We start from the raw sequence: 21,017 nt of genomic DNA on the forward strand, positions 1-21,017 counted from the left end.
GGAAATTCAATTTTATAAAAATCTATGACTGCAATCAAAAAACTAAAAATATCAAAAGTCCTGTATTTTGTTTGGTCACTTATGGTTAAGGCTAGGGCTGAGTAGGGATTAAGGTTGTCATACTTAGATTAGATTTGCCCATAGAAATGAATGGACGGACCCCACAAAGATATGAGTAGAGGTCTGTGTGTGTTTTTGTCTTTTTGAGTGACACCGGGGAACAGGTTCCAGGATTATTGGCACGCCTACGTTTAAGGTGACAGGCTTTCTCCCAGTAGAGGTGGATTCTGTCTGACCTGAGGAGAGTGGCCACAGTCCAGTGACTCTGCATTTCAGGGGTGCTGCTGTTCCACAGCCTCGTTCCCCCCACCTCCATCCATCACTGTCTCCGCCCTTATCTGCGGAGCGACAGCGAACGTGGCCGGGAGCCGCACGGCCCGCGACGATAGCTGATGAAATATTGCTTCATTAGTCCACCTGGATGATGGCGTGTTCCTCCCTGAGAGTCTGTGCCCAAAACTATGTGCCTTCTTCCTGGTCTCCTGACACCGGCAGTTCTGGGATTCCTCGGGACGAATTAAAGATGCGCGGAACGTTATCGCGCTGCACTTCCTCATTGTCTGTTTACTGTGCGCGGTTCCACGTGTCTGGGATCGCTTAATCTTCTCTCTCAGGCCGGTGGTTCTCACGTCGCCGCGATTTCTGTGATGAATCACGCTTCAAGGTCCGCCATATGTAAATGGGCTCGGATCCGCGGCCTCCCGGGACAATTCCAGCACTCACCCGTAGAGTTGCTGGAAAAATAATGTGAAGGATCTCGGCAAATGAGAAGGATTAGACTCCACGGCTGAGTTATTGAGGGTCTCAGTGAAAGAGGCTGGAGCAGGGTGACGCACAGAGACGGACAGTCATGTAAATCCAACACGTGTGGGGGGGGGGTCCCACACAGACACACAGCCGTTTAACCTCCACACGTGAGCTTCATTGGGTCACAACCATTAGCTCTGTTGCGACAGCACAAAGCACAGCACTAATGTGCTAATAGGTGCCAATTAGATCTTGAATGTGAGCCTGATGTCTCTGCAAGCCTTGTTGCGAACTGGTTGTTTGTGTAGAATTCTTCACCTCATTTCTGGAAGCTCTCAATAGGCTTAACCCTAAATATGCTTAATCTGTCCGTAAGGATCTTAGCTAAATCATTTTTGACACACGTAGCTGAGTTTTCTGTTCAGGTTAGCGGATCTGAAGAAAGCAGAGGTCTCGATCACTGTGAAATTTTAGCTGGTGTTTAGCCTGGTTTGTTAATTTATTTAGTTTTTTTTTTTTTCAGTATTATTGTGCATTTCATCAGACCCTGATGTGACGACCCCTTACCTTAAATGTTTATATGCAATATCTGAGAGGGGGGGTGTGGCTAAATGAGCTGGGGAAAAAACATCGGCATAGAAAAACACCCCCTTATTTCTGTAGTGAAAGGAAGTGATGTCATGGATATCAGGTGACTGTCTTCAGCCCTCTTGATCCTGTTATAAGTAGTAAAGTTGAGACGTGATGGTGAGGCCCAGTCCGGTTTTGACACTGAGCACTTGCACACTATAGCACCGGGTAGGTGACGTTCATCCATCTATCTGTCCATCAGTGAGGTACCCAAGGACTGTGGAATTGTGCTATTGTTGGGTTCTGTTGCCTTGGGGTCAAAGAGCCTGGTTGTGCGTGGTTTCTCGGCTGACTCACCTACCCCCACGCCCTCCCCCCACAGCGAGAGAAGCTGATCCATGAGCTGGAGGAAGAGAGACGGCAGCGACGGGAGACTGAGAAGCGTCTGCGTGAGGCGACGCAAGAGTCAGAGCTGGGCCGAGCACAGATGGAGGCGCTACAGCAGCACTTCTCCAGGTAGGAGGCCACACCCACTTTGGGGGCGGGTCTGTAGCACGCATAGGGCACCGGCCTCCGCAAGAGGGTGGGGGGGTCACATGCACAGGGTACTGGCCACCACGAGGGGGTCACATGCCCAAGAAGCCCCCCACCATCTATTATTTGCACATTACTGACTCATTGGTTTGGAATGAGTGTATGTAGTTTGCCGTCAATGTGACTGAACACGTAGGGGGTTCAGTCTAAGTCCACAGGTTTTTCGGTCTGTACTGTCATGGGAAGGGGCAAACAAACAAACACAACATTATATCTCCAGAGCTCCATTATTTTCTCGACCTTCTGCGGCTCACTGAGGTCACTCTGGGAACCTCTGACACTTTGACCATGGGTGATGGACTCCTGCAGGATCTGACCTGTGTTACCAGCTCATCCATGCAGACTGACATGCCAGTTAACATGAACGTGCCTTTCACTGTAAGAACCGTGCTTAACGTTAGCCAGTGTTTTCTTGCTTGGTGGTCTATGATGCCTCGTTAATAGCATGTAGCCAGGCGCCCTAAAGGCCCTACGTGTGAGTCTCTGTGTTAAATACCATTCTAGTCTCTCAATATGTCAGTCCAGTGTACAATGCGGAATGTCTCCCTGTCACTTTTTAGCACCATCCCGCTCGCGCCGCATGCGAGACTGTACGTCCCCCGTAAAGGTGTCTTCGGCGCGCCAAGCAGCCGTCCAACTCTGAAATTAAGATTCCTCCTTAATTTCCGTTCTGCTCAGCGAGGTGTGACATTAAGTAGGACAATATCCAAGTCAGCTGAAAAGTCACGGCCGCTTTGTGGCTGACGTGTAATTAAAAGATAGCAATTCCGGACGCTGACTGTGACAATCATCCACAGAGCACTTTCATTCTTCCTGAAAGATTAGTAATTACGGACGCCTTAAAAAGTTTTAATTTTCTCCCGGTGTTTTTGAGAACTCTTCACGTCCATGTGATTTCTCAAGATGGGGTAGAGTAATTAGCGGTACCGAGCGACACCTGTCGCCTGTGGCTTACATATGCGGCGCCTCAGATGGATACACACGTGTTGTTTGCTTGTTGGTGTCTCCTTATCTCAGATTCTTCTGCACCATTTACCTCAGGAGCTGCACTCACTATAACAGCTTGTTACACATTCACAGGTCGAGAATCTGTTTTCACATCTCCACTCTAAGGGTCTAGTCCACCCTTAGAAGGCGTTGAAAGTTCAGTGCTTCATTAATACTAACGACTATCTGGCTGCATTGCTGTATAAAGGCATCGCTGACTCAGGTGGTCAAATACAGCACAATAACTTTCCCTGTAGCAGTAATAGAGCTAAACTATTAGTCTCGATACTATTTTGTCTGTTGGTCATCATTTTTTTTTTTTCATGGCTTATTGTCAGAGGTGTTTTTAGTGCCGAATCCATCTGCCGCTGGCCAATGTGTGTGTCTATATGCAGAGCTGGAGATTTCAGGCCAGAGAGTATAAATCCAAACCAGGATTTTATTTCAACCAACCAGTTGAGTACTCTGTGGCTGTGACTCTTTATACTCAACTAGTTGGTTGAAACAAAATCTTGGTCTGGATTTGTACTCTCTGGACCTGAAATCTCCACCTCTGTTTACATGAAATCTCAGTGATATAGGAAATATAGGGAGCTGTGATAATTCTTTCTGCTCTAACTGTATCATTAGCCTTTTGTACTTTTATTAGATTCCTGAGTGTAAGTCACCTACTCCCAGCATGTTTGCTGACTGTCCCTGTTAATAGGTTTGCTTAAGTTGACACATTTGTAATATTCTGCTCTGTTAATGCCTTGGATTCACTCATCTGATGTTAAAGTGAGAAGTTCACTTTGAAATACGTATTTGAAATCACATATATACTTGAATATATTAGATTGCAAGAAGAGGTGTTTCCCTTTATTGATCAATCATCTGTCCTGAACTTTTGAATGTTTTCGGCTTTTGGCTAACTTGAGCGTATCTTATTTTGTGCAGTATAATGCCCATAAAACGAGTACTTTATGAGTACTCTTTGTACTGGTTTTGTTTGAGTACTCAGATTTCCTCTCACAGTCCAAATGGCATTTAGTGGACGGGAGACTAAACTGCCTGAAGTATGTGTGTCAATTAAAAATGATCAGGACATCGCCTTACTGAAGCTTGGCCCATATGCACTCAGTCATTCTGCTAGTAGATCCAAACACGTAGTTCTTTTCCGTCAACAGGACCTGAACGGCATGCTTACCCACCATTGCTGTCTAATTAATAAGCTCTCCGAGCAGTCAGATAGCACTACTGCCTTTCTGTGTCCAACTTGCATGCAGTACAGGCTTTGTAAAAAGGAAGAAAAGTGTTTAGGCATTTGGTTCCCAGGGAGACGGTGTCTGTGAAAGCTCACTCGACTTCGCGGGTGACGTGAGGGTGAGAGGCCCGCTGGTCTGCATGACGGATGCCGCGTGCACGTTCCTGCAGATGGGCCAGGATGATGCTCTCCTCCTCCAGGGGGGGTCCAGTGTGACTGTGCGGATCTAGAATACCTGCCATTCTGCGTGCGGTAGACTTCGTCTTCTTAACATGGATGCTCCGTGGGGGGGTGGGGGGGGGACACAGCAGCCTTATAATTCCTAAAGGTTTAGTATACTAAATCCATCCATCTTCCATGCCAGGTTTCCTGGACGGGGGATGGGGAATTCTATTAATTGAATTGTATTCATTAATTGTTTCATTTCAGCTTTAAATCCAGTCTAGTGCTGGCTATGTGCTGTGTACGGTGTCAAGCTTCTGGGCGAGTAATGAGAATGGCTTCCTCCAGAGAGATAACGAGTGTCTAATTAAGCACGATCTAAGTGGTCTTGAGCAATCCTGTCGGAGGTGACGTAAGCCGAGCTCGTCGGATGCTTCTGGAATCGAGTCCGTGGAAAGCCCCCCAAGATTCCCTGAGGGTGGGGCTGCATGAGGAGCAGCAGTGCAGCCTCACTGCACCCCAGCTGCCCGCAGAGGCCGGGCATGCCTGCCTTCGCCTTCGCGCCAGACGCGTCCCAGTGTGAACCTCGCTCATTCCCACCAAATGGGCCGAGGGCTGTGTGACTTGCTGCTGCTTCAGGATTCGTCTGCAGGGCAGCCATGTCACGCTGAAGATGGGCGGGAAGCTGTCAGCCTGTGCAGAGCCAAGCAGCATTTTACCCTAATTCTGCCCCCTGCTGGGATCCATGTGGCACTGACAACTGGATCCAGGGGAAATTTATTTTGGATTTTTTTCTCCAATTTTACACTTAAAGGGGGTTATTACTGGCTATCCTTCTCCATCTGACGGAGAAGTGGATTGTGTTACTGACAGATTTGCAGACTCCTTGCTAAAAGACACACTGTTTGTGAAATAGCTTATGAGGAATATGAACTGGCCTGTGCTGGCGATGAAGATGAGGTATTTTATTATTTTTTTTTTTTTGGTGCATCGCATTTAATGCAGGAGATACCTGCACAGAAATGGAAACTCGTGTATATGTCGGTCGAACTGTGCAGCATTTTCAAATTCCTGATTTTCACAAACCTTGTAGCAATGCCATCCCCCCCCCCCCCCCCCCACCGGAGACAACTCCCGTCCGTCCGTCTTGGCCGACATGCTCCTGTCCCAGCTGAGTGAAACACACCCCTTGGCTCCCTCCCTCTGTGCCAGCACTTCACACCCCCCCCAGCCAAAGCGCTATAATTGGGCCAGTGCCTCACTGTCAGCTGCGGAGTCTGTTTATCAGCTACCGGGGCCCTCAAATCTCCCTCCGTGTCCTGTGGAGTGGGCCAGTCCCTCGTGCTCGGGTACCGCCTGGCTTCCGGGCGGCCGGGGGCTGTTGCCTGTGCTCTCCACCTCGTTCCCGTGAACCTCCTGCTCTGCTCACATTTCCCAGCCTTATTATTAGTCAGAAGGCGGCAGCCCGGTGCCCTTTGCATCTCTGAATATTTAACTGTCAGGTAGCTGAAGGTCAGTAATTAGCACCGCCACGCTTGCCAGTAGCCATAAACATCCATTAGATCAGGAAAAGTCCCGTTGAAGTTGGACACCTTGACGATGCGTGTTTATGTTTCATTTGGGGTCCGCATGGTTGGGTTTGGCCCAAAGGTGCCGATCGTTGAGGGCGTCTCTGATTAAGCCGACCCGGAAATGATGCGGGGATCCCTGTTGGATTTGGCAACTGCGAAGTCACAGCCTAAACCTCAGAGGTCCTGTGCTGTAATGTTGGAGCTGAAATGTCTAGTTGTAATGTCTTTTTCGATTGCCGCAAATTCAAAAAAGTTTCTGACGCAAGACGTCATTTAAAAAATACATTTACAGAGGAAATGAGTCTGTTTTTCTTGTAAAGAGGGCATCGTCTGTCATTTGTTCATTAATCCTAAATAGTCATCATTGTAACTCCTGTTGTCGGGGTACTAAGTGACTCTGATGGTAATTAAGAGCCCCTCCCCCCGGGGCCCGTTTTGAGTGCAGACTGCTGAGCAGATTAAGCAGACTTGTTTGCTGCCACCTTTGGGAGTCCTAACGGGGTCTAAATTAAACGACCTTTCCGAAGGAGGCCGTCCACGGAGTGAGCCGTGAGCCATTGACGGCTGTGGCATCCGCCACGGTGACACTGGGGGGTGAAGTATGGATCTGCTGTGTCTGCTGTTTGGGGACAGGGGCTGAATAATGTGCTTGGGAAGTTACTGCAGGAATTCTGGGAAAAAGCTCTTCAAGAGCGTGGGCTCAACTTAATGATAATAATGCTACTTTATTTTGTAATTTTGCTTCTCTTCTCATATCCCATCTTACCCTCCTTTTGAAACACACTCGTCTAAATGGGGACCTTCCGGTCATTTCTATGGGAAAAACCCTAATCCCAATCACAACACCCTTAACCCCCACCCAGCCGTAACCTTAACCATAACTAACCAAACAAAATATAAGACTTTTGGATTCACAGATTTTTATAAAATTGAGGTTATCCAAATGGGGATCTGAAATATGTCACCAAAGGTAAGGACGTTTTGGGATTTACCACACTTATGTCCCCAAATATGATCTATGCAACCCCACACACACACACACACACACACACAGAGGGTCAGACCATTTATTGGGTGCCCCTATCTCATTTTTGGAGGTTGAGGCCCAGTGGACATGGGACTATTCTGCCAGGGATGGGATTTGAACCAGTAAGCTTCTGAATGCAGGTATAGAGGCCTGACCTGCTGAGTTTATCTTCAGAGCCGATGAGCAAAGGGGCCTTTTGCCCACATAACTGCGTGACATTAACACGCAGCCCCCACGGCAGTGTCTCATGGGGAGCGTAGCCCGTCCCCGGAGGCGTGCAAGCTGGGCCCAGCCTGGGAGGTGGGACACGGGGGTGTAGTTATTGTGCAATGTGTCGGAACAGCATGATGCGGCGTAGGATCTCCACGAGGCGGGCACGCATTGTTCCTGTAGCGTTTGCTCCAGCTTCAGATCCCCGTGGATTTCGGCGAGCCGAAGCGGAATTGGCTTAGCATCACTTAATTACATTCAGCCTTGGCCGGTCTGGCGAGCCGCAGGTGGAAATCGCAGGCACGCCTCGGAGAAAAACAGAGCGGCTTCTGTGAGGTTGCTCTGTTTAAAGTCGAGCTGCGGATGCTTTGGAGGTGGGGGAGGCGTTTGGTTTGGGAGGCTGTAATTCAGAGACTGTGCAGCTTTTATAATGCCCCCCCCCACCTAATAGCGTATGGGACACATGCATCCAGACCTCCTGGAACCCACTGGCCCAGCCATACCGTGCGTATCCTGGGCTGCAGAGACCCAGACTAAACCCCTTAAGAGGATGAAGGGCTTACTCCATGCTTTAGCTATTAGTGGGCAGGGTAATTGTGTGCTTTTAGAGCAAGTGGGTTAGTTTTTAAGGAAAATTCCGGTATAATGGACCTCTGAACGTGCTGAATCACTGTAGTGTATTTGTGAGCGGGTCGCAGATAAGCCGGATGGAGCGGCTCCGTCGGGTGGCGGTAATTCCTTTGGCACGACTAACCCATGGACCTACCTCACGCGGCCGATTGTCCTGCTCTCTGTTCCTGGGGTCTTCTGATTTTTAACAGCCATACCGCTAAAATTGATTTGTATGGCCCTGTTGGGAGGGTAACTTAATGGTAATGTGGCCCCTGACTGAGCGAGATGGCGGCCGGGGCCATTATGTGGGGGGCTGAGCCAGGCAGGGGGCACGCTCTCTGCCGAGGGGGACCACAAGGTACCCGCTGTGCCTGCCAGCTGCGGTCTGGCACATGTCAGTCAGGGCTCTTCCCTCGTCTTCAGCCAGTTTGGCGCCGTATGAAGGTTGGGCCCCCGTTAAGGTTTAAACGTGCTCTGTTGCGCCTCAAGTCCCGCATAGGCGACGTCTTACTAATGCGATTAGCGTTGCGTACTACTGTATGCGTGTCACTTCCGATTCATACACTTTACAGTGGCTTCTTGGTACGGGTAAGGTCACCTCCGAGAAAGCGTTTGTTACGGATGAGCTGACAGACGCTTCCTGCAAGCAGCCTGTGGGTTGAGTTTCTTCTTTTAGTCTTTCACTTAAAAAAAAAAAGAAATGGAAAAAAATATAGCTTTGTCAGGCAGGGAACGAATCGTTCCCAAGAGAAAAGGGAAAAGTACAGATGTTTGGGACGCGCTGCCTTCCCCTTAGTCACAGCTTCCTGTTGGATTAACGATTATGCTCATCGCATAATGGAAGCGCTTCTCAAAAGGAGCATGTTACAGAGAGAAGTCCAGCCGCCTACTGCACAAGAAGCAGGGTTTGGGGCGAGGCCCGGTGACCCTGGCAGGGTTTGGGGAGAGGCCCAGTGATGTCATGAGGATTTGGGACAAGGTCCTGTGAGCCCAGCAGAGTTTGGGGTGAGGCTCAGTGACCCCACCAGGGTTCATGTCTGACCCAGCACAGTCCGGGGGGATCGCCATGTCTGACCCAGCACAGTCCGGGGGGATCGCCATGTCTGACCCAGCACAGTCCGGGGGGATCGCCATGCCTGACCCAGCACAGTCCGGGGGGATCGCCATGTCTGACCCAGCACAGTCCGGGGGGACCTCCATGTCTGACCCAGCACAGTCCGGGGGGACCTCCATGTCTGACCCAGCACAGTCCGGGGGTAGACATGGACCTCCATGTCTGACCCAGGATAGCTCGGTGGTACCATCCCGGTTATGACCATTGGAACGCTGGGGTCGCTCGTAACATTGAAGACCCCCTTGTCCTCAGGTACTCAGAGACAGAGATGGGAGAGGGCAGTGTGGGGAATGCATCTTGTGGCAGTGGGAGGTTGTATTGGGGTGGCCTGTGTGGTGGGGCCTTAATTACGACACAAGAGCAGGCTGCTGTGCTTTCGGGGCAGTGGTGTGCATGCGAATTATCTCACGCAGGTAACTGAATGTGGGTGTTTCTGTGGGTGGGGCTTTAATGACTTTTGGGGGGGGTTGGAGTTTGAGGAACGCCCAGCGTAGGTGTGCAGCAGGGATTTGAAAACCAGGATGACAGCTAGTCGAAGGCGGAGCTTAAAGGTGCTTAACTACAGTTTGTTTACCGTCACACTCATAACAAATGTTATTTTCTGTGCTGACTCTACGAACACATCAGTGTTTATCTGTACTGTAGAGATTCTGTGTGTAAAATGTTAATATGCAGGACACACGTGCATTAGAGATTTAAATGGTAAGTGTTAGAGGGGTTTTGTCATTCCTGCAAGCCAGTTTCAGTTCTTTGCGTTTTTAAAGTGCTCTTCAAATCAATCATCATTATTTTTATGTGCATATCTTACAGTAATGGAAGGAAGTATGTCTTAAAAAAAAAAAAAAAGCATTGTTCCAGAAAGTGAAAAGCATGCCATTTCTGCTTACTGTAAATAGTCTCCCATTTTTCATTTCAGGCAATTTCAGTGGTAAACAGCCTCAGAAATGTTTTAGAATTGAGGCTCAGCGCACCATCAAAATGAGATTATTTGGGAGTAATTGTCCCTGACAATCCTATTTGCAAGGTTCCACTACATAAATCACAGAAGAAACACGGTCAAAATTAATTGAAATTTTGCCCCCGTTTAAAGCCGACGCTAATTAAAAAAAGGTATTTTTTCATCCTGACTGTGCCGAGTTGCCGCGGTGAAGTCAGTCCAAATAAAGGCATCAGAAATGCGGTGTCTCGCTTATTCGATTCTGGGCCTCCTCCTCCCCCCCCCCCACAAAAAAAAAAATCTACGTGAGCTTTGAATAAAGTCTCTGTGAAATTGATGCAAAATTAGGTCTTTTGGGGTTATGAGTAAAAGCCCGGTCTGGGGGGTTGAATTAATGTTCGCTTTGTCTCCCCTGGCTGTTTTCCCATGTGTCTGTAGGATGGAAGAAACAGTGAGGACACTGCTGCAGAGCCAGGGAGTGCTGGATCACAGGGCGGTGGACACTGTGGACATCATCAAGGCCTACAAGGTAAGAGGGCCTCTCTGTTACGAAGGGCCTTTCCTGCTGCATTACTCATGACTGCCACCTAAGTTTATAGGTGCTATTTTCCAGCAATACCCTCAGGAATATAAAGTACCTATTTTCTTTAAGGGATCAGACAGGGTTTTCTGTGTTGTTCATTCTCTCTGCAGAATCTGCTGTGAACCGTGATTTTGAGCCAATTAGTTGGTCGCACTGATGTCCGTGATCAGTTGAGGTTTATGGTTTTCTTCACCGTTATTCTCTCCTGGGGTCCATAACTCTCACCTCCTATTGATGAGTCCAGCCCCCAATCCGCCCTGCTCCTCTGGAGCGGAATCTCACTTTTAGTACTGCGTATGTGTCCAGGAGAAATGCAGAATTATCACCCCTGAGGACTGGAGGATGTATATTAGCCTGATTTCTGCCCAAAACTCCAGATGAGATGATTTTCAATACGAACAGTCGCAAGGAGTAGAGAACGGCTTAAGTCTAACTGGTTTTCAGCACCCAGGACTGGAACCTTAAAATGAAGGCCAGCATACACCAGAGAACGCGGTGGTGCAGTGGTTAACACTGCTGCCTCACACCTCTGGAACAGGGGTTCGAGTCTCCAGCATGGCTCTGTGTGCGGAGTTTGCATGTTCTCCCCATGTCGTTGTGGGGTTTTATCCCGGTTCTCCAGCCCCCCCAAATTGCCCATAGGTGTGCACGTGTGAGTGTTCTCTGATGGGCTGGTACCCCATCTTGGGTTGTTCTCTGCCATGTACCTCTAGGCTTTGGACCCCCCCCACAACCCTGAATAGGACAAGCAGGTTCAGAAAATGGATGGATGGATGGATGAATCAACCAGTTGATTCAATGTAAGAATAGCAACGAGCACAGAGGCAGCCAGAGGTGTGGATCTGTTTAAGACCCCGTGACCCGCTGTTCACTACGCGGTTAATGATACAGACTTAAAATATGACCTGAGAGTCTGTTATCTAGTCTACCATCAAACTAATTGAAGCCGCTATTTTACTCTCAACCCAAATGCAAACAGCGGCACTGGTTTCTATGGTAACACTGTCTGCCACATCCCCCCAAAGAGTGTTTTTGTTTTATTTTTGCTAGAGACGGTGGGTGTGAGTGTGCATGTAGTGCTTGCCTTGACACACGGGCCAACAGAGGCACCGTTATTAAGTAAAATAAACAAAAGTCTGCTGTTAGTCACCTACCGAGTCTGATGAAGAAGCAGAATATAGGTTAATTAAGCTAATGATGAAGGGCAGGCTCATTCGCTGCCGCCGTGTGCCTGAGCCTCGCGACGAGCTGCACTTTGCAGCTTTTGCATGTTCTGAGTTACGCCAGGCGTCCCCACTGAGGTCACTCAGATGGATAAGGTGTCACTGTTTCTGTGTGGCCTGCTGACAGGCCCTTTATAAACCCCTCAGCCGTGCATAACTGCATAATGCATTTCCAGGCTGTACTGAGGAATACCTCTATCGGGCAGTGAATTAATCCTGAGTTTACCGTTATACTCGCCAGCGCAGGTACTGGGAGAAATGTTGCTTGTTCACATCTATAATGGGCTATATTTCTGTACATAGAAATTAATGCAGCGAATTCCTAATGCATATTTGATTAGCAGAAATATCACAGAGCCTTTTAAAACAGCCCCTGGATATAACTGCAGTCCACGAGTGTCACCGTGGGCACACACGCACGTGGGTGGTGCACCGGCTGATAGCCATAATTACTGAAATGACGGCTTTCAGGCAAGAAAATGCCTGGGCATTAATCAGCTTGAGTGGATTTTGGTGAGCTGAGTTCAGCTGGGGGCGGGCGGGGGGGGGGGGGGGGGGACGGTGTTCTATGACGGCACCGATCCACGCACACGGGGGCACTGGCACGTCAGCAATCCCACACACACGCAGGCGCCATGCATGAGGTGTGTTTGACATGCGGGGCTCAGGCAGAAGCCACACACCGCATACACACGAGGCCGCATGTCTCCGTACATGGCTGCTGTGTCTCCTGGTGACTGAAGTATGTCGGCAATCTTTTCTGTTTCTTTGCCCTAGAGACCACTGTGGTGCAGTGCATCTCTCTCTCTCTCTCTCTCTGTCTCTGCCTCTCTTTTTCTCTCTCCCTGTGTCTATCTTTCTCTGCCTTCTTTTTTCTCTCTTTCTCTGTCTCTCTCCCCCTCTTCTCTCTCCCTCCTTCTGTCTCTCTGTCTTTCCCTCGTCTTTCTTTCCCCGCCTTGCTCTCAGTCTCTTCCTTCAGTCTTTCTCTTTCTTCCCCTCTCTCTGTTTATTCTGCCTCTCTCTGTGTTTCCCAGTTTCCGCATCTTTGTCTTTCTCTCTCTGTCTCTCCTTTGTCCCTCCCCCTCTGTCTCTCGGTCTCTCTTCCTCCACCTTAGTCCCTCGGAGCTGTGAGACAGGGCCGGGGTGACATACAGAGTCCCCCCCCCCCTTCTCAGGCAGAGATGCTTTGGCTGAACAGGGGAAATAACTGCACAGAAGGAGATTAGCGCTCTTGGATTTGGCACCAAACTCGTATCCGTGTTACAGGGGACAAACAAAAGCACTGCAGTTTGAACACTTTGTGGAGAGCGAGTGGCAGTTGGAGCTAATTAGTACGAATAGCTCTGGACCGTCCCTCCCGAGATGGTCGGCCCTTAGCACAGGATGCTGTAAATGACCCGTGGCGTCTAAGTTGTGGAGGAAGGCATTGCCTTTCCACTTTAAGGCGAATCATATGACGTCTAGTATCAAGAGAGGCTTCCTTCATTGTGCCTGATGCGGTTCTATGAGGTTCAGCTCATCCATCATCGTTGCTGGTTGGGGGAGACGCGTTACTATGAAGGCCATCATCAGAGTTGACGGCCAGCCATCTGCCTGCATACAGGGGAAACCTCGTGGTGATGGAGCCTCCAAACTGGGCCGGGAGATCCCCCAGCTCCTGTCTGTGGTCCAGCTCTGCCAGTGTCCCAGCCTGTCCTTGTCCTGTTCATCTCCTAAGTGTCCTATCTGCCAGCTGTCCTGATATGGTGGCCATATGGACCTGCACGATGTACCGTAACCTTTGACCCCTCAGAAGACAATCTGATTGGCTGTAATTGCTGTATTTTCCAAATTGTCCTTAATTGTAGTTTTCATCTCAACTGTGGTATCACCTGTACAAATGATCATGTCGGGCATATGTCAGATAGAGCACCTTTCCAAATTGCACATTGAATCTGCACCTTCTGGCTTCTGTGGCTTTGTCTTGCCGCTTGCTTTAAATGGCTTTAATCCCCACCCATGTACCGGCTATACTTAGCATCTGCATGGCAACCGCGGTGAGCTTCTGGCAATTTGCTACCTTTTGAGCAGCGTCCGTGTCCGTCTGCTCATTCTGTGACAAGTAGGCATGAACGCGTTCTGCCTTTTGAGCGTGTTGTCGGTACCGGCTGGCGAATGTGGCGACGATGAACGACAGGCCTGCTGCTTGCCTGCAGCCCGTAACCGCCAGCAGCAGGGAGCCGCTGTCTGCTGATCGCCACGTAGCCTCGCAGATCGCTTGCCATCGGCTGTGGTGTTTTGAGATCTTGATTAGCCTCAGTGGGTCTGCGCTTTTGGTTCAATGAAACCGCAAATCAGTTTATAAACCGCATTTTTTAAACTATCCCAGAAACTCTTAAACCTCTTTCGTTCTCTGAGAACCTCCTGTGGTGTGGATGGATTGTCAAGGTCACATCATCCGACAGTGCCTTCCGCTAGGGGGCGACAGTGAGCATTCCACATTTTGCGTAGTATTGAATCTGTTGCCCTCCCCACGTTCCCAGGAGAAACTGTCGGAGGAAACTCAGAAGCAGAAGGAGAGCTTGGAAGAGGCCCGACCAACAGAGGTGCCTAACATGCATGGAGATACTAATGCCGCAGATGAGAGCTGCGAGCAGACCAGGCTTCTCCTGGAGCGCCTACAGGTCCTGGAGGTAACCAAGCAACCATCTCTTCTCCTTGCTCTCTTTCTGCCTGCCTGTCTGTCTGTCTCCCTGCATGTTGTCTGGACAGCATATCCAATCCCCCCGCTTTCCTCCAGTGTCACAGAAGAGCACGGTCTTAAAGACCCGCGATGTCATCATCTAGAGACACAGTCCTGCACTTCGGGGGACCATGCCATTCCCCCATGACTCAAATCTCAGCCACACAGGCAAATAAATTATCTCCATGTCAGTAACACAGCAAAAGTTATTATTGCTGATTCAGTCTTGATGTAGACACCATTTGCTCAGGTCTTGGACAACATTAACTCCAGCTTAAATCAATTAGAGGTTCAAAACCAATTACGGAAAGGTTTCTGGCTAGTCAAATATCAATTACTTAGCGCGAGCTAATGCAACTGCAACACTTTAAAACAGGACAACTGGAAGAGCATGCGTCTTTCAATGGGCCGCGATGATACCGAGCGACCCCAGGTGGCCTTGTGGCTCGAGCTGTGCGCTCCTGTCCTGATCTCTTTGCCGTGACATCCTCAGGATGCTCCAGGAACCATAAACAAACAGCATAAAGTGTATAATACTACACTGTTAATGGGTGAAAATGATAAGGTGCTTGCAGTTTTCTCACCCAAACTGAAAATGCAATGAAAGCCAAACAATTAACGAGAAGAGAATCTTCCGGTGAATTTTTGGTGAGAAATCGTCACGTTCAAGTGGATGAAAGCAAACTGCTCGGGGGGGGGGGAGGGGGTCACACCTCATCAGGCTGTCTGCTGGTTTGCCATTGATCCATAGCAGAGTCCCAAGACACATGACAAGACATTAACCTAAACTCCAGCCAGAAGTAATTACAGCGCGACGCTGCTAGTTATAGGTTATGACTTTTCTCTGTAGTCAATGTTATCTGATGGTGCGGCATCCCATAACTCATTACACAGACATATTCTTCTAAGCCTTCATGCTAGAGTGCATCAAAGTGAACGCCACAGGTTATCTGCAGCCCAAGTCCGTCTTTTCTCATCAATGAAGCACTGTCTTCATAGAGGCTCCTAAGGCACATCAGGCAGGCTTCTTGTGGAGAGCGTGATTCAGTGGTCATGCGGAGATGCGTCTTAGCCAAGTGATGAACGCTTAGCTCAAACTTATGGCCGCCCCGATCCCTCTGGATGATGCTGCAGACCGGAGTAGGGCTATGCGTTTGCAAACCTCTGCAGTCTAAACCTGCCGGCCAGCAGATCTGAACCCAAAAAAGGGCAATGCAAATGCAAGGAATGGCTGATTGGCTGATTCAAACCACATACCCAAGGAAAAGTGGATTTACTGGCTGATTCAAACCACATACCCAAGGAAAAGTGGATTGACTGACTGATTCCAACCACAAGCCCAAGGAAAGGCTCATTGCCTGATTCAAACTACAAAGCCAAGGAACAGCTTTTTGGCTGATTCAAACCCTCATTTTGGCTCCTCATCTCAGTGTTTCCCTCCACAGTTCACTTGGTTAATATGGAATCAGCTGCCTGCTTCACCGTGGAGAATGATCTTCACCTCTAGGTACACTTGATTAACTTTATTAAATCTAGTACATGATTTCCATTACCATAAAAAGTCTAAAATCTCAGTGGATTCTTTTCTGGCTGATTCTTCATGGATAGTTTATTGTAGAATGTTGAAGAAAGCCTTCTGCTTTATGAAAAAGCATGTTAATTATCCCTAAAAGAAAGCCGTGGACAATGGTACATAATGGAGTGGATATTTTTGGAGAACAAGAAAGAGCATGTGTGAGATTTGGATGCATCAGTCCTGATGTCTGTGGCTACCAGCCAAGGCAGGCATGTCATTCAAAGGCGGGATGGTTCACTGCAGGTTCTGTATGACTCATGGCTCCATGCATCATAATCCGGTGCTGTAGTCATTAATGTCCTGTCGCAGGTGGCTTTCTGCAAAATCAAAGCATACTCCATCTCGGTCCACATGCATCTTTTGCAAACCTGTTATGTGCCCATAGCATTTGAGCCCCTGTGCAGGTCAGGTGAAATCAGCCAGCCCACATTGACAGGATCGGCTTTTATCCTCACCGGCTTCAGCCTGGATCTCCGTCGGTAATTGATTTGTTAGTCGGACGTAGATGATGAAGTGAACGGTGAAATTATTCAGGAGAGTTTGTGAAGGAACCAGCCAGGAACTGGCCAGGCACGCTGTCACACATAATTACAGGTCACTTAATAGGTCTCATCTTCAGAACGACTGCTGATATACTTACCAAAACAGATACCTGCTCAAGAAAGTTTACACTGCCTATACAGTACAGGAGTGGCTTTGACTTTTTAATGATGTTTTAAGAAAGGCGGTTCTGGACTGAGACCTGGATTCATCCTACATTCCAATGGCTTGTGTAGGAGCTGAATCATCTTGGCCCCTCGTACATGAGTGCCTCATTGAGCGGCGATAAAGGACGGTCCTTCCTTTCCTTTTCGTCGCTCGTCTGCTTTCCCCAGACACCTCTATCCGCCACAGTTCAGGAATTCTGCCTCGCACATCTAGCAGAAGCACTGAGTATCGACTCTGGCGTCTGCCCATCACCGAGACCAGCCCAGCGTAAAAATAATGAGGCCAGAAAAAGGGGTTCCTGCTGCAGAGGGACCAAGCTGGGCAGAGCACTAGGGGAGCAGGCTGGGTGGAGCACTAGAGGGCCTGGCTTGGTGGAGCACTAGAGGAAGGGGCTTCGGCGGAACACTGGGGGAGCAAGCTGAGCAGAGCACTAGGGGAAGGGGCTGGGCGGAGCTCTAGGGGAGCGGGCTGGGCAGAGATCTAGGGCAGCAGGCTGGGTGGAGCACTTGAGGAAGGGGCTGCGTGGACCATTAGGGGAAAGGGCTGGGCGGAGCACTAGGGGAAGGGGCTCGGCGGAGCTCTAGGGGAGCAGCCTGGGCAGAGCCCTAGGGGAAGGGGCTGGGCAGAGCCCTAGGGGAGCAGGCTGGGTGGAGCACTTGAGGAAGGGGCTGCGTGGACCATTAGGGGAAAGGGCTGGGCGGAGCACTAGGGGAAGAGGCTGGGCAGAGCACTAGGGGAAGGGGCTCGGCGGAGCTCTAGGGGAGCAGCCTGGGCAGAGCCCTAGGGGAGCAGGCTGGGCAGAGATCTAGGGCAGCAGGCTGGGTGGAGCACTTGAGGAAGGGGCTGCGTGGACCATTAGGGGATGAGGCTGGGCGGAGCACTAGGGGAAGGGGCTGGACGGAGCACTAGGGGAAGGGGCTGGACGGAGCACTAGGGGAAGGGGCTGGACGGAGCTCCAGGGGACCAGGCTAGGCGGAGCACAAAGGGAAGAGGCTGGGCGGTGCACTAGGGTAAGGAGCTGGGCAGAGCTTTAAGAGAACAGGCTGGCTATTAGGTTAAAGAGTAGAGCATGGCATGTAAGCATCAGTCACAAAAACCAAAGACCAAAGTATTGACATGAGCAGAGCAGTTTAAACACAACAAAGCCATAAAGAAAAATGCCTGTTGATAGGCACAGGAGAGAAATGCCATCGACTGCTGCCAGCATACATACTGTGTTCCTGTCCGTCCATGACAGACCTGCGTGTCTCTTGTATAACAGCGTGTCGGTGAGACGCGGGCCGTTCCCTGAGGAAGCAGACCATATCTACGGCACTGAAGGATCTGCAGCAATCTCTTACCCCCCCACCCCCACCTTCTTATTAAGCTGAGGCAGATTTTTAGTGTGACACTCCTTTTTATTCTGAGCAGTCACTCTATATGTGCACTTAAAAAATGAGAAAATGCACATTTTATTCCCCTGCAGGCAGAGAACTCCGCCCTGTCCCTGGAGAATGAGAACCAGCGGAAGCAGTACGAGCGCTGCTTGGATGAGGTGAGACCCCGCAGGTGGGGTTACACTGGAACTCAAAATCGGCCGTGGACTTTGGGGTCCCTGGTGAGGGATTTAACCAAACGGGGGCCACTGTGTCAGCCGTCCAGGCATATACCTGCAGAAGGCATCATGGGTCCACAGCTCTGAATGGTGCTTTTAAAGGCGATTTGCCCCACCCATCACACGTTTTCGATAATAGATCAAAAACAATGATATGTTGCAAAGATATGTGGGGTGGCCTCGGGAATCCCCCTGTGGGACTGTCCGGGGGCCACATTCTCCATAGATCGGCCCAGATAACATTTATAGGCCATGGGACATAGATTAGATCAAGCACTATTTCCTACCATTTTACTGTTTTGTGTTCTTGTGTGGGGGCGGCATGGTGGTGCAGTGGTTATCACTGCTGCCTCACACCTCTGGGACCCGGGTTCGAGTCTCCGCCTGGGTCACAGTGTCCACGTGTGTGGAGTTTGCATGTTCTCCCCCCACATGTTGCATGTTCTTTCCCCCCACAGTCCAAAGGACTTGCTACATTGCCTGTAGGTGTGCATGTGAGAGTGAATGGTGTGTGAGTGTGCCCTGCGATGGGCTGGCCCCCCATCCTGGGTTGTTCCCTTCCTCGTGCCCATTGCTTCCGGGATAGGCTCCGGACCCCCTGCGACCCAGTAGGATAAACGGTTTGGAAAATGGATGGATGGATGGATGGATGGATGGGTGTTCTTGTGTCTTTGCTTCATCTTGTACAGTGGAACTCTATGTGGCGCAAATTATAAATACTATTATTTTTATTTTTGTAGGTAGCCAATCAGGTTGTGCAAGCCCTCCTCACTCAGAAGGTCTGTTTCTGGAATCAACTCATTTCCTCCTCTTAGCATGAGATTTGTTTAAACCATGTGGTTTGCAAAGCAAAGCCTCTGTGTGGTTTCATTATGATTACACACATTTATTAAATGTGCCATTGGCTTGTGACCATGCCATTAATATCTCACACCATACTTTTATTATATGACACTATACTTTATCGTCGATGACCATGCCTTTAAAATCTCAAGCAATGCCTTTAATATCTCTCACCAGACTTTTATTTTATGACACCATACTTTTTATTATTGACGACCATGCCTTTAAGAACCCCATATTTCTGACCCCGTTCCTCTCGGCTTCCAGGACCTCAGGGAAGAGTGCCTGCAGCTGCGAACACGGGTGTTTGACCTGGAGCAGCAGAACCGCACCCTCAACACCCTCTTCCAGCAGCGGCTGCGCCCTGCCTCCGATCTGCTCCTCCAGGTACCTGCCCTCCACCCCCACCACCACCAATGCCCTGACTCAGGTACAGGCACCGTTCCCACTGTCTCTCAGGATGTTTTAATCTCCTAAATGGGACCCTGAGTTTCTGTAACGATTCCGGGTGCCTGATTCAGAGAGTGCTGCTCTAAAAACCCATAGATTCTGTCCAGTTATTAAGCCCCACACCAGTTAAGGGTTGAGTAATTAGCTGTTAGCTCCTGTGTACACTACAGGGACAAAAGCATTGGGACACCTGACCATTACACCTACAGGAAATTTTACGACATCACATTCTAAATCCAGAGGCATCAGTGTGGAGTTGATGCTATAACAGCTGCCATTCTTCTGGGAAGACCTTCCGAAAGTTTATGGAGTGTGTCTGCACACATTTGATGGGGTTGAGGTCAGGGCTCTGTGCAGGCCAGTCAAGTTCTTCCACATCAAACTCATCCAGCCATGACTTCGTGGACCTAGCTTTGTTTACTGGGGCACAGTCATGCTGGAACAAAAAAGGACCTTCCCCAAACTGTCCCCACAAAGTTGGAAACATAGAATTGTCCAAAATGTCATGGTATGAAGCATTAAGAGATCCCTTCAGTGGCACTAAGCGATTTAGCCCAACATCGGGAAAAACTACCCCACACCATCATCCCTCCTCCAAACTTTACAGCTGGCACAATGCAGTCAGGGAGGTAGCGTTCTCCCGGCACCTGCCAGACCCAGAATCGTCCATCGGACTGTATGATTTTGTCACTCCTCAAAACACGTTGTCACCGCTCCAGAGTCCAACGATGCCGCCCAGTTCCTGTGCTGGGGTTAGTGCCAGAGGATGTTTGCAACTCTATTGAGTCTGAGCGTTGACGACTTTTAGGCCTTTTTCACTACCCCACTCTGTTCCTGTACATGTTCTGCCACTTTGTGGCTGAGCTTCTGTTGTTTCTAGATGCTTTCACTTTGCAATAATACCACTTGCAGTTGACTGTGGGAAATCCAGCAGGGAAGAAATTTCACAAATTCACTTATTGAAAAGGCGACATTCTACGACACTACAGTGCTTGAATTCACTGAGCTCTTCAGAACGACCCTTTCTTTCAGAAATCTTTATAACCCTGACTGCATGGCTAAGTGCTTGATTTCATACACCTGTGGCAATGGGTCTGAATGAAACTCATGAATTCAATGATTAAGAGGTGTATCCCAATACTTTTGCCAATATAGTGTACGTCACCTCTGTTTAAGGCCATGTGATTTTTAGAATCTGTGTACCCTGGTTCTCGCTGTGACATGTGGTATGTGGTTGATGAGGTACCAGAGGGGCAGGGATGTGACAGCCCCCCCCCCATCTCTTGGCACTCTGCCTACGATGGCCCCCTTCCCTTTGACGGTGGTCCAGGCCTTGGCACCATGACACCAGAAAGCCACGGCTTACATTCGCCGCCGTTTCTGATCTCCCCCGAAGACACAGAGTGGCTCGGTTACTACGGTTACAAGCAGCGGCCCTGTGGTGCCAGGAACGGAGAACTTTCCTAAGCACAGAAATCAGCCGG

At 49.5% G+C, this 21,017-nt stretch overlaps 1 protein-coding gene across 8 annotated transcripts in view; it reads left to right on the forward strand.

The window, feature by feature from the left end:
* The window catches only part of LOC125709858 (nck-associated protein 5-like), a 121,047-nt gene that overhangs the window by 57,667 nt on the left and 42,363 nt on the right, over positions 1-21,017 (forward strand). For all 8 annotated transcript variants that reach the window (XM_048978818.1, XM_048978817.1, XM_048978824.1 and 5 more), the window contains 6 exons: positions 1,760-1,893; positions 10,273-10,363; positions 14,163-14,312; positions 18,112-18,180; positions 18,981-19,019; positions 19,351-19,470. In XM_048978818.1, coding sequence (XP_048834775.1) covers positions 1,760-1,893; positions 10,273-10,363; positions 14,163-14,312; positions 18,112-18,180; positions 18,981-19,019; positions 19,351-19,470 — 603 coding nt within the window. The remainder of the gene's footprint in view (positions 1-1,759; positions 1,894-10,272; positions 10,364-14,162; positions 14,313-18,111; positions 18,181-18,980; positions 19,020-19,350; positions 19,471-21,017) is intronic.

The sequence above is a fragment of the Brienomyrus brachyistius genome, chromosome 16, assembly GCF_023856365.1.
Source record: "Brienomyrus brachyistius isolate T26 chromosome 16, BBRACH_0.4, whole genome shotgun sequence".
Classification (NCBI taxonomy): Eukaryota; Metazoa; Chordata; class Actinopteri; order Osteoglossiformes; family Mormyridae; genus Brienomyrus; species Brienomyrus brachyistius.